The 13,886-nt window shown below is 33.1% G+C and overlaps 1 protein-coding gene across 1 annotated transcript; it reads left to right on the top strand.

Moving 5' to 3' along the window:
* LOC109350162 (beta-galactosidase 3-like) lies at window positions 1,517–8,492 on the top strand. Its single transcript, XM_019591324.1, has 19 exons — window positions 1,517–1,824; window positions 1,938–2,033; window positions 2,148–2,260; window positions 2,505–2,571; window positions 2,655–2,747; window positions 2,939–3,082; window positions 3,816–3,904; window positions 3,988–4,093; window positions 4,178–4,265; window positions 4,550–4,668; window positions 4,753–4,917; window positions 5,085–5,260; window positions 5,570–5,679; window positions 5,759–5,868; window positions 6,102–6,212; window positions 6,291–6,404; window positions 6,491–6,693; window positions 6,931–7,267; window positions 8,028–8,492. The coding sequence occupies exons 1-19, from the start codon at window positions 1,654–1,656 to the stop codon at window positions 8,151–8,153; spliced, it is 2,538 nt and encodes an 845-aa protein (XP_019446869.1). The 5' UTR covers window positions 1,517–1,653; the 3' UTR covers window positions 8,154–8,492.

The raw sequence follows: 13,886 nt of genomic DNA, 5'->3' as shown, positions 1-13,886 counted from the left end.
TATCTTTCGAAAAGAATTAGTTTCATACCTAAATAATGACAGTAAAAATTATTTTAAATAACATAATTCGAACAATATTAATTTATAAAATGTACATTCGCTGGAAGTATCTTAGCTTCATCAAACTCACTTTTAGTAAAACCTAGTATATAAAATTCACATTCTTGGCCATTGTGATATGATGTGGTTAATGTAATCCATTATCCATCATAATTAAGATTTTGTGGCTATATGATGTGATTATCATTTTTAGGCAAAGCAATTTGGTCCTTAAGTTATATTTAGGTTACTATTCACTCCATAAATTATTTTTGTATTACATATCCATAAATTTGGTCCTTAAGTTATATTTAGGTTACTATTCGCTCCATAAAGTAATTTGGTCCTTAAATTATTTTTATATCATAATTTATTATCAAAACCTCAATTATAATTATATAAAATAATTATTTAGAGTCAAAATATATTAGACAAAGGTAGAAGAGATAGAAGAGAAAGAAAAAGATAATGTTAGAAATTAAAGTATTTATTTGTTGGAGGTCTAAATTTTGAGAGACTTACGTAAAATATAAATAAAACTTATGAAACCAATATGCAACTCCATTAAAATTAAATTGACAATTTTACATTGAGGTGCATTATTAGTGTTTATCATTATTTTAAATCACGTACTGCATCTTGTGATGCGAGTAACATTATGGTTATAATGATCGTTATAATCACATTACATCATAATTATGATATGACATCCAATTATAATACGTTGGTCACAACATAAGTGTATCAGACTGTATCAGATCCATCGAATGAAAAATGATATTTTTAATCATAATGATACTCATATCGTAATAATTACAATGACCTTAATCTTAATAACTACAATCGTGAACATAATCACAACCACAAATTAAAACAATGGTATTTTGATACGAAATACATACACTACTGTTTTATTAAAGTTATTAGAAGATACTTTTGGACACCTACCTATAATTACATCAGTTTACATGTGTTTGTGTTAAATGTCATTCTCCCTTTTACAGCAAATCTCTCTCTCAATGTCTGGCAGATAACAGTGCACTGTGTATGTCAGTTTACCATGTTTCATCCTAGACACGTAGTGCTGCCCCTCGACACTTGTAACTATGTCTTCCGGTCAGTAAAAGTTCAATGCTTCGATAAACCGTTAGTCTAGTTGTATAAGGTTTTACTGAATTCCTAAAGTTAAAAGGTCGATTTTTGGTAGCCACACTTTTTGGAAAGGGCAGTCACGAACTATGAAAGAAAATTAGTTTCTTACTCAAAGGGTGATAATACTTTTAGTAGTACTAAAAAATGTCTATCATGAGCTAGTGAAAATATGTCAGACAATTTAAAATTTTAAACATTCATTATTATTGGATAGAGATAAAATTTGGATCAAGATTTGAGACAACAGATTTTTGTTCCGACTTCCTGATAGTAACTAACTAAGCATCAATGTACTTATAAATTGGTCTATACTCTAAGAGCCTCAGACCTTAAAAAAAACAAGGAATGGTCCCTGTTTAAGTAACCATTCCACCATTAATACACTCTTAGAACACCATTTTTTTCATTCATTCTTTCTCTTCTTGCATTTTATTTGGTCTTCATCACCTTACATAGTGAAAAATGGAAACTAGCTCAGTTTCTAAAGTGGTGTTTGCATTTTTCTTAGCTTTTTACTTGGGTTCTAACTTGATTAACTCAAGTGTCACTTATGATAGAAAAGCCATTATCATCAATGGCCAAAGGAGGATCCTTTTCTCTGGCTCCATACATTATCCTAGAAGTACCCCTGATGTAATAATAATAACCTTCTTCTAAGACAAAAACAATGGAACTTTTTCACATATTTTCACAGTTTAAGTTTTAGTCTATGTTTTTGATTCTGTTGAGAAATGAACTATGTGCAGATGTGGGAAGATCTGATTCAGAAAGGAAAAGAGGGTGGTTTAGATGTGATTGAAACTTATGTGTTTTGGAATGTTCATGAACCTTCTCAGGGCAATGTACTTTACTATCATTATTACTTGTTTTGTTTAGATCTATTTTTAACCTTTGTTATTACTCTCTCTAATTTGAGCTTTATTTACTGTGTTATGCATGCATGCAATTCAATTCAGTATAATTTTGAAGGAAGATATGATCTTGTTAGATTCATAAAGACAATACAGAAAGCAGGACTTTATGCTCATCTTAGAATTGGACCTTATGTTTGTGCAGAATGGAATTTTGGGTAACTTACATTTCTCACCATCTACCTCGAACAAAGATCTGCCGTCCCAAATTCTGTCTCGTGTCAACGAAAACATATAGTCTCAATTAAAAATGCAGTTTAGATTTGAATTATTGTTATTTTTGCTTCATTATTATTCGACGGGACAACGTATGAGACATAATTTGGGACAACATATCTCTGTTTAGCCTTGAGATCTTCTCTTAATTATCTAATGATTATCTTTCTTTTTTGTTTTGTGCAGAGGATTTCCTGTTTGGTTGAAGTATATTCCTGATATAAGCTTTAGAACAGACAATGAACCTTTCAAGGTCTTAATATTTTTAGTTACATTATTCACTCCTTTGAATTTGAAGCAATTTTATTTATGAGTAACTAATAAACTGTGTTGTAGAGAGCAATGCAAGGTTTCACTGAGAAGATTGTTGGAATGATGAAGAGTGAGAATCTCTTTGAATCCCAGGGTGGCCCTATTATACTATCTCAGGTCAGAATCTCTATTTCTTAGTAATCCCTCTCAGGGTGTGTTGCTATCAGGAATTGAACCTCTCGATCTTTTAATCTTTTTTGGGATTTAGTGAGACCTTATACTACTAGACCAATGCCATTAAAGAAATGTTACAACTTATAAGACACTTGTTGGTATAAGAAGGATGAATGAACAAAATGTTGTTGCAGATTGAGAATGAGTATGGAGCACAGAGTAAGTTACTAGGAGCAGCAGGACAAAATTATGTGAAATGGGCAGCAAAAATGGCAGTTGAGTTAGGAACTGGAGTGCCTTGGGTGATGTGCAAGGAAGATGATGCACCAGATCCAGTGGTGAGCAATTCTAGTTTCCCTCTCGGTAATTGTGGAAATAGGCGACCTGACCTATAACAAGCTAGATTAGATCAGATTTTGTTGTTGTTGTGAGAATCGGTTAGATTCAGATTTTTAGAAAAGCCTATTTAGCATAACATGTTAGGTTTTAAGGCCATACAAAATACCTATTACGTCTATCAAACCGATCTATTTAATTATATTACATAATAATATTCATATCATTCGATTTTAATATAACTAATACTATTATATATCAAATTTTATTATAAAAATATATAGAAAAATATAATTTATTCCTTAGTGTTAGATGAGACAAAACAAAAGCAAACTTATTAGCCTATTTCAAGGTAGACTTGCCAACCTATTTAAATGTATTATAGTATATCATGCTTTTAAATAAGCTAATAGGTCATGTCAGACTTAGGCTTTAAAACTTTTTTAAACAGGTGAGCAGGTCAAACCCCGTCTCATATATGCTATATAATTTCGATCTGTTTAAGTTTAAGGCATAGCCTGAACTAATGTATTTCCACCATGTCATGTTGTCTACCACCAAGTCCAAGTGGGGCTAGACAACCCTTTTTATTTTTTATTTTTCCTAGATCCAACAAGTATTACATTAAAAAATGCAAAACACAATGCAACCAGCTGTTCATTTTTTTCAAGAACTTCACACATTTATTACCTATAATTCCGGTAGTTAAACTAACATGTTTCCTATGTTGGATAGATAAACACATGCAATGGCTTCTACTGTGATAAGTTCACTCCTAATAGACCTTATAAGCCTACACTTTGGACTGAGGCTTGGAGTGGCTGGTAAGCTATTTTAATTGTTACTCTAAATATTGGAAACCGATAAATGAACATGATTTGGAATAATTTTTCTTTCGAATATGAAGGTTTACCGAATTCGGAGGCCCGATACATAAAAGACCCGTACAGGATTTGGCATTTGCAGTTGCTCAATTTGTAACAAAAGGAGGATCATTTATAAATTACTACATGGTTTGTTTTCTTAAGCTGAATAAAAATTACAATGCTGGCACCAACCCTTGTAACTTGAGTAAGTTGCATTATATTTATTTGTAGTATCATGGAGGGACGAATTTCGGACGAACAGCCGGAGGCCCTTTCATCACTACTAGCTATGACTATGATGCTCCACTAGATGAGTATGGTGAGAACCATAAAATTTTGTGCCTTCAGTCAATTGTAGTTTTTACTATCATGGTAAGTGGTAACTACCTTTCCATTCAAGAATCCTTGGCAGATAATTTATGCAGATCAAGTAACTACCGACATTTTTTTAGTAACTAACTTCATCTGCATGAGTTATAACAATCTTAAGTCCGAAAATTTATTACTACAACAGTGCATTGACAGTAACATAATATTTCTTGAATGTTTACACTTTCGGGTTTTGACGACTTAACTGACTACTTCTGCAATAAAACTTTGCAGGTCTGATTAGGCAACCGAAATATGGTCATCTACAGGAGCTTCACAGGGCTATCAAAATGTGTGAGCGAGCTTTGGTTTCAGCTGACCCAATTGTTACTTCATTAGGAGAGTTCCAACAGGTTCTAATTAGTTCGAAGTTCCTTTGCTTTTTCATGTGTGTTTACCATCTTTACTCTGACATAGTGGATATGTAACCTTTTCAGGCCGATGTATACTATACGGAATCTGGAGATTGTGCTGCTTTTCTCTCAAATCATGATTCAAATTCCTCTGTTAGAGTGTTGTTCAATAATATGCATTATACTCTGCCTCCTTGGTCCATTAGCATTCTTCCCGATTGTAGAAACGTTGTCTTCAATACAGCAAAAGTATGTAACAAAAATCTGTCATATTTTAAAATCATCCGATTTTGTATTCAGTTATCCTATTCATTCATATCAGGACAAAATTCCTTCACCTTCGACATGTCCATTCGACAAGATTCAATAGTTCAAAATTTAGTCGAACTGATGAATTCCCGTTCCATCACTTTTAGGTTGGAGTGCAAACATCTCAGATGCAAATGATGCCAACAAATAATCAAATGTTCTTATGGGAGAGCGTCGATGAAGATATTACTTCTATGGATGACAGTGCAGTTACTGCTCCCGGTCTCTTGGAACAGATAAATGTGACACGAGATACAAGTGATTATCTTTGGTATATAACTAGGTAAGCCTGATTTTTTAATGGTTTAACTATTTTGTCGCAATATCTTAGGAATTCTTTTAAGCCTTTAGTTTCCTAATCCTAACTATCCGAGCAAAGAAAAGAGTCGTGAACATAAACCATTAACATTTATGGATTTGGTCTAACTATGATATACATGCCTTAGATCAATCTTTGAGGTTTTGAAGGTTAAAAAATATAACTCACATTATGATGGAATCTCTTACTGGCTCCAACTGCTAGATGAAAGAGATTTAGTAACATTTTGAATATACTTATACTGCGATTCATTTCATGTCTATCTTTCTGCAGTGTCGATATAGGTTCATCAGAATCTTTTCTACGCGGAGGAGAAACCCCGACTCTCGTTGTTCAGTCTACAGGCCATGCTGTACATGTTTTCATCAATGGCCAACTTTCTGGTATGTAAATTTATTTGCTTTTCCATTACCCTTTCCTAGATGATTACTAAAATCAAACATGATATATGATCAAAACTAGGTTCTGCATTTGGAACGAGGGAGTATAGGAGATTCAAATACACGGACAAGGTAAACCTTCGGGCCGGAACAAACAGAATAGCTCTTCTCAGCGTTGCTGTTGGTCTTCCTGTAAGCTTGTTTCCTCCTTTACTTTCCTATACTTTACTGTTAATAAGTTTTGAGTTACGGTAAATGGTGGTTGTTGGTTTAGTACTCAAATTCATTCAATACTTAAACCTTTCTAACATTATAAAGTAAGAATTGATGACTCAATTCTATGTCAACTAATAACTAATATAATTAACTTCGCCTATAATAAAACTAATATAATTCACCAAATGTTTCTGTTTTTGTTTTCTAAGAATGTCGGAGGACGTTATGAGACCTGGAACACAGGAATCTTGGGTCCAGTTGAAATCCATGGACTTGACCAGGGAAATTGGGACTTGTCCAGGCAGAAATGGACTTACCAGGTTGCTTCGTCTTACTTTATAAGCACAAGTTAGCTAACTTTCAAAACGAAAACATTAATAACCGATGCTTCGGAACAGGTTGGGCTGAAAGGAGAGGCGATGAATCTTGTCTCTCCAAATGGTATCTCTTCGGTTCAATGGATGCAGTCAGCAATAGTCATAAAAAGAAACCAGCCATTAACATGGCACAAGGTAAAATTAAAGAGAAATGTCATCAAGTTTGACCGAAAACAAATTTTAGCTTCAAAACATATAATAGTGATTTGTAAACTGTGCAGACTTATTTCGATGCTCCGGATGGAGATGAACCGTTGGCATTGGATATGGAGAGTATGGGTAAAGGTCAAATATGGATTAATGGACAGAGTATTGGAAGATACTGGACAGCATTTGCTAATGGTAATTGCAACGGTTGTAACTATGCTGGAGGATTCAGGCCTCCAAAGTGCCAATTTGGTTGCGGCCAACCGACCCAGCGATGGTAAGTGTTGTTCGTGTTGCAGCTTTTGCAACCATTATCATCAACGTTTTAAATTGTGGTTTGCTAATGCAATTGCGCTTGCAATATTGCGGCTTTGGTAACTTCTGCAATCGCATCGCAACCACATTAGCTACATTAAATTATGATTATTATCCTAATTGGAAATATAAGATGCAGGGCTCACTAAGGCACAAAAAGTATCTAACATTTCTGTTTCATTTGTTCAAAATATTTCAGGTACCATGTACCTCGATCTTGGTTGAAACCAACTCAAAATCTACTTGTAATTTTTGAGGAACTCGAAGGAAACCCTTCAACGATTTCTCTTGTAAAGAGATCGGTGGGAAGTGTCTGTGCCGATGTGACGGAGTATCATCCGAATATTAAGAATTGGCACATTCAGAGCTATGGAAATGCGGAAAAGTTTCGTCCAGCAAAGGTTCGCTTGAATTGTAGCCCTGGTCAGATCATTTCTTCCATTAAATTTGCAAGCTTTGGAACTCCTTTCGGGACTTGCGGTAATTACAAGCAAGGAGTATGCCATTCTCCTACTTCCTATTCCATTTTGGAGAAGGTGATCTACATTACTCTTTATTTCACAATCCCCTTCATTAAATTCATGGGAAATTAGAGTAGCTTCTTGAAATTTAGCTTAATTACATTCCGGGTTTTTTTAGTTTCAAAAGAAGCTAACACTTACGCGTGCAATGATAATTGAATCTCGAAAGAGACTAGGAAAGTGTAGCTTTTGGAACAAATGAGATGTCGAATATAGTATTTGGTGTCAAAAGACAGGTGCAACTGCGGTCATGGTTAGTGTGATTGTGGTCTGAGTTATTTTGTAATTAAAAAATATTTTTGAATTTGATGCGGCCTAATGCAGTTGTGATGCGACTCAAAGCGGATGCATTATTGTGACTCAATGTCACTATAATTGCAGTTATGATGCAGTTGCGGTCATCACAACTGCAATATTGTGGCCGCATCACAATGAATCACTGGCAGGAACATTACGCCGATTTGGTTGAGATGTCGTTGTGGAGTGTAATTTAAAACAATAGTCAAATGTAATTAAGTTAGAACGTGAAGGGGATCAATTTAATTTTTCTTTTAGTGTAATATCTATGCACTATTTTATATACAGTCACTATATCCACATTCATCTGAAGAGTCAATAATAATTACACATAAATACGAATAGTGAATGATACAATGATAGTGTATACATTGTCAGTGCATCCATATCTTTTCTTTTTCTTTTTTTACTTTAAAAAAAAGTGTTTATGTGGATTATAATTAACTTGTGCTTTCTTATTTTCATTAATTTTTCACAGAAGTGTATAGGAAAAGCAAGATGTGCAGTGACTGTAACAAACAACATTTTTGGAGACCCATGTTCAAATGTCTTGAAGCGATTATCAGTAGAAGTTGTGTGCTCTTCAACCAATTCAAGGGTTTGATCAAATAAAAAAGTAACCCTTTTACCTTTAGTGTGTAGGTAACTTAAACCACAAGAAAAAAAATGAATGAATAATAAAATGTTATTATTATAGGTAAAAAGTTAATGGTAGTTGAATAGGTTGAGTGTCATAATATTGTTAGTGTAAAAGTAGCATTATGGTGAAATGTTGGTGGTTCTAGATGCAATTATTTTATAATCTTGTGTAAATTATTCATTGTTAGATAGTTAAATATGAAATCAAGGGTCTGAAATTGGGACCCTTGTGTGTGAATTGTGTATTGTGTTTGTATTTAATTAATGAAGTGAGTGAAACAAGTTTGGAGTGGATCTATTGTAAGATGAAGTCCATTGTTCTTTCTACTTTGACTACTATTGTAATCTTTTACTTTGTACTATTTTTTTAAATATTTTAGAGTAAATATTTATCTCATTCCCTTAATTTCTATGTGTATCACATCATGTCATTCCGTACACATGAAATGTTCTTGGATTGAACATATGCTACAATTAAGTTTTACATCGTATATTTTATTCTGATATAAAAGATGATAGAGAAATGTTATTTCGAAATAATTATATAAGAGAAAAATATGTATATATTAATACTGTATGAGTTTTATACTGTTGGTATATAGATATTACATTTATGATATAAAATTACTAATTATATAAAATTTTGCATTTATATATAACTATAAATATCTAATGGTTTAGATTTACTCACTAATTCAAACTATTAGATTTTCTTAGAATTGATAGCTAGGATGAGGATTAAGTAGATCCCTCCCCTATAATTATATATTCTTATATGATTATTAATTATATGATATCATCCGGCCTGGTTAGGATTTCATGAAATGTCTTCATAGTTCAAACACACAAACTCTCAAATCTGTTGATGTTCTCGGTTGTAGGTAGATGAAAGTGAATAATTTGATGTAGTCAATTCCAAACAAATTGTCATGCAAAATGCAATTTCAAACCTTGAGATTTTCAATTTTGCATTGATGTTGGTTAGGGAGGAATATATTTAGTTATAGTTAGGTAGTTTGTTGCTTTTGGAGTTAAATCATGATGTTAGACCAAGTGGTTATTTTGACTGCGAATTAATTTAGAATTTTTATAGGACTTGACATTTAGTACTTTAGTGACAAGGCCATGTGCTTGGAGTTAGTGACATAATAAAAAGGGATAAACAGATTCAAGCAATGATGTCAAAACCGGACCGTACCAGCCGGTTCAACTGAAAAACTGGTAAATCGGTCTCCTAACCAGTACGGTACAAATGTTGAACCAGCCAAGTATCAAAGTCGGTCAAAACCGATCAAAACTGGTGAACCGACCAGTATTTCACTAAACCGGCCGGTTTATTACATATATATTTTTTTTTGAAAAAAAACTTAAAAAAATCTATTACAAGGTGACTCATCTTTCCAACCATTCTTCAACACTTCAAGACACATGCTTCCAAGGCATACTTAGATTACACATTTTGGTTGCTAACATTGGTGTGTAATCTCAGTGACATTTGTGTAATCTTGAAGATAGGATTTGGTGCAAAAATATAATATCGATGAGACAACTTTGACTCTTTGGTGTTAAATGTTAAAACTCCAAATTTATTTGTTTTGTAAAATGGGTTATGAACTTGTGTCATTTATTTATATTTTGCGGTTGTTAAGTAATACTTTTGGATTGATATATGTTTTGTAATTTAGATTTTGAATTTGTTAAAGACTTAAAGTTGTTTGTTTATGTGAATTTTGAGTAGATTATAAATATGGATTATAAATTTGAGTATCTACCTATTTGAAATTTTTTTGTTATAGGTTTATATATATATATATATATATAAGTAGGTATGTCCGGTTTAATCGACATACGGTTTAATTACTAAACCACCAGTTAAACCATTGTACCACTATACTAACACCCTGACCGGTTTGATAACCAGTACGATTTTAACAACACTGGATTCAAGTGGGTGCTGCCTTCTAACGCAAACCTAGTTCTAATGAAATGCTGAAAAATGAACCTCCTATGTTCAAGGATGATGATCCAATGATGTTTGGTAAATATCTTGGAAACTTTTCTGCATATATTTTATGTGACATATGGAACACGTCTATTGTACCACAAAGTGTATCACTCTGTGTTACTTGCTATGATGAAATGAAAAACATATATTTAAGTTAAAAGTTTAATAATTAAGTGTTTTTCTTATCAATCAAGTAACATATAAACTATAAAGTGTCATATTTTATGAGACAAAATATATACTCCCCATTTCAACTAACTATAATATAGAATTAATGTACTTAAGTTGGCAGCAATAGGCTAATCACAATATTAATTAATAACTACTATAGTTAATAATTAATCTCATAATCTAATGTAATCAATATGTCCAAACAACACTTGGTAGAGATATGTGACATGAATGAAGTGTGAGAGCCACTCTTCCCCTTCCCTTTTAAAAAAGAACCAATATGATCAGTCTAATTTACCTAACCCGAGTGCTCCATAACACATTACCATCCTTGCAATCTTGATAACCAAAAATAGTATATTACATGTATGCATGGTAGTTAAAATCATGATTCCACTTGTGGGATCGCACAATTTTATGATTTATAAGAGCTTACCCATATTTGATCTTAGCTCCATTTCAACCTTCTTGGAATCAAGTGAAATCGTCGTGTTGGGGCGTAAGATCGATGGAATCGACAAGCCTGCGAATTCCATCTTTGGCCCATTTTGGTCTACAATCTAGGTGGAATAAAACCCTAAACGCATGTGTTACTCCTTTCTCCTTTGTTCTCTCATTTGTCGTGTATTGATCTAACTCTTCTTTCTCTCTTTTCTATTTTCTCTCTCTTTCTTCACTTTCCATTTTGATTTATCTTTTGCATGTATTATACTCTGATGCAAAATGGAAAGAATGAGATGGCTTGCTACAATTAGGATTTGAACAAGTTGTTTTAAAGAATGGGTTGGGTTAGACCCGTTTTTGCCTTTTTGTCTAAAGAGACCTATTTGTTTATATTTGTAGTACTTTTTATGAACTAAGGAGACCCTCTTCTTTAATAAACTAATTTTTTTAAATATAAAAACATTTATGCTCTAAACCATTAAATTGACTATACTAACAATATTGAAATATATAATTACCTATAAAAAAATAACACTGAAACATGTGAAACTTTTTCAATTCTCTAATAGAATAAATAGGATCTTAGAGTTGTACTACAATATCATGTTTATGATCTTTGACTCCCCTCCCAACCCTAAGTAAAATCTCGATTTTAACTACTATGCATGTATATACCTCTACATGCATATGTGCATAGGTTGCCAATTACATATGAGAGAGAATCAATATGTCCAAAACCTTAGCGTCTTAGGTTTGTTTGCGTTTTCAGTTTTGGAGACGAAAAATGAGAAAAAAAGACTTAGGAGTAATAAAATAAACATGTGAGATAATTATGAAGCATTTCATTTCATTTCCAAAATAGAGGGTCCATGGAAAACTAGCTCCCAAGACTATAAATACTACACATTCTTATTTGTATGCCACATTTTGAGTCTTAATAATGTGACTATACTATTGAGTTGTTGAATAATGAATGAGGGATAGTCATTGTAGTTATTTCATGATTGTGAAAATTTGCAGCATCACCAAAGGATCTTCCTGTTTGGGTATTAAACCTTGTTATTATCTACCTAGACTAGAAGATATGCTGCTATTTTTTGATCTGATTCTATTGTTTTGGCTTCTTAGGTGCAATCTTGTTTCTGTTATGACTAAATTGATTGTCCATGACAACAAATCCAGTGCATTTTAGGAAGTTGAAAATTTGCTGAAATCTCTGCATTGGGAAATAACTTCCAAAAAAACTAGCCACCAAACTCATTTGTAACTTTGCACTGGTCATAAAGGCTTTGGTGGCTCTATCTAAGATTATGTTTCAGAATAAATGTGTTCAGTGGCTATTACATGGTGTTTGGCCTGTCTATCCATCTTCTATAGGACAATGACTACTGAAAATGTCACCATTTTAGTGATGAACATCACTCACATACTACAAAAATGGGAGGCTGCCCAGAAGATTTAGATTGGTAGTTGTAAATGTAAAACTAGTTAGAGTGGAGATGTTTTACTTCAATGGATTGGAACATTGGTCAAATGGCATATCGACTTCTAATCTGAAAGCAATTTTAAAATTACAAGGCAAATAACATTACCGTTGTGCTGAGACAACAATGCTAAAATGCTAGGACTCATAAAAGTAAGAGTTTTAAGTCCTAGGTATAATAAGACATGTAAAAGCTTATTGGTGGCTCACAAACATAGTGCATTCCCATGGAGACGATAACGAGATTTGGGCACTAAGTTTGCAACTTTGTACATAGAGGCCACCAATGTCTACTAAACTGAGATTATACAAACTTCATGCCCCAAGTTTTCAACCTTATTTGTGATAAAGAATACTAAAATCTGGGCTTTGAATCCTGTTTGTAAAGCTTATTATATTGTCCAACCACATCATTGTACAAATCCTTGTATCATAAACAATAATCTGGAGATATAGACAACATCATTATGATGTCAAATTTAAAAGTAAATTGCACCTTGACCATACCATGCTAGGGAAGTATAATAAGTCCAGTTATTTGATTCTTGAACAACCATTCTGGACAACTTTTAGAGACATGTGCTATGCATTATTGAAAGCAAAGTTGTCTCAAATAATTATACAAATAACACCTCTCTAATTCAGAAAAATAAATGTTAAAAGGGAATGATGCGTCGGGAAGAAAGATGGCAGAATATACATATGACTCAACTGACCTCAACCATTAGCCCCACTTTCCATAAAAATCTTTTAGAACACCCTATAGCAAGCCCCTGAAAGAAACATGAAAATGTTATAACCAAGATGAAACTGTGACAACGGAACAATAAGCTATTCACCAATGCAAAGAACAATAAAATTCCTAAACTCAATGGTTATAAGCATTGCTGCTAATAGAAACAATTTTTCTTGGACTGAATGTAACTTTGTCATAATCTCAGAACTTAATCTAGTTGTGGGGGAGAGGGGAAGTGGATTGTAATGTAGGAGTTCCCGAACCCCAAGAACAACTACACGAGTTCTGGGAAACTAAAAAACTCCTAATAATCTGTATAAGCATTGATAGAGGATCCACTTAACTCATTAGAATTGAGCAAGGGAAGTAAATAATGCTAAAAAAACTCAAAGATTACAATGTACCAAGTTTTAAATCCTCAGTGAAAGACATGTAAAAGCTGTGTTTCATTGATTTTCAAAGTATCAATCTACACAGACTATATATACAAGTAAGTATGACATGAATGTAGGAGAAAATGAAGGAGAATTACCAGGTAGTGCAACTAATTAAAGATAACAAACTTAACCCATTATTCAACAAATTTACTTGTACTTCTGTTATGATATATCTGAATTGGATGAGAATCCTAGAGGGTCCTTCAAATAATGACACATGTGACTCCCAAAAACAGTCTTTCCGCTCCATTTGCCGATAAGACGGCTTACATCACCATATTAGGTGGAGTCTCCCGGACTGTGTCAACTTTTTTATGAATTAAAAAATAGTAATTCAATTTTACATAAGCATTCATCCAATTATTTCAGCCAGGTCATAAAGTGCTTGGGTAACAACCTCCTCAGATACATTGATGTTTCTC

This window comes from Lupinus angustifolius, chromosome LG06 (assembly GCF_001865875.1).
Source record: "Lupinus angustifolius cultivar Tanjil chromosome LG06, LupAngTanjil_v1.0, whole genome shotgun sequence".
NCBI lineage: Eukaryota > Viridiplantae > Streptophyta > Magnoliopsida > Fabales > Fabaceae > Lupinus > Lupinus angustifolius.
The sequence above is the reverse complement of the archived record's forward strand: the minus strand, read 5'-3'. Positions and strand labels throughout refer to the sequence as shown.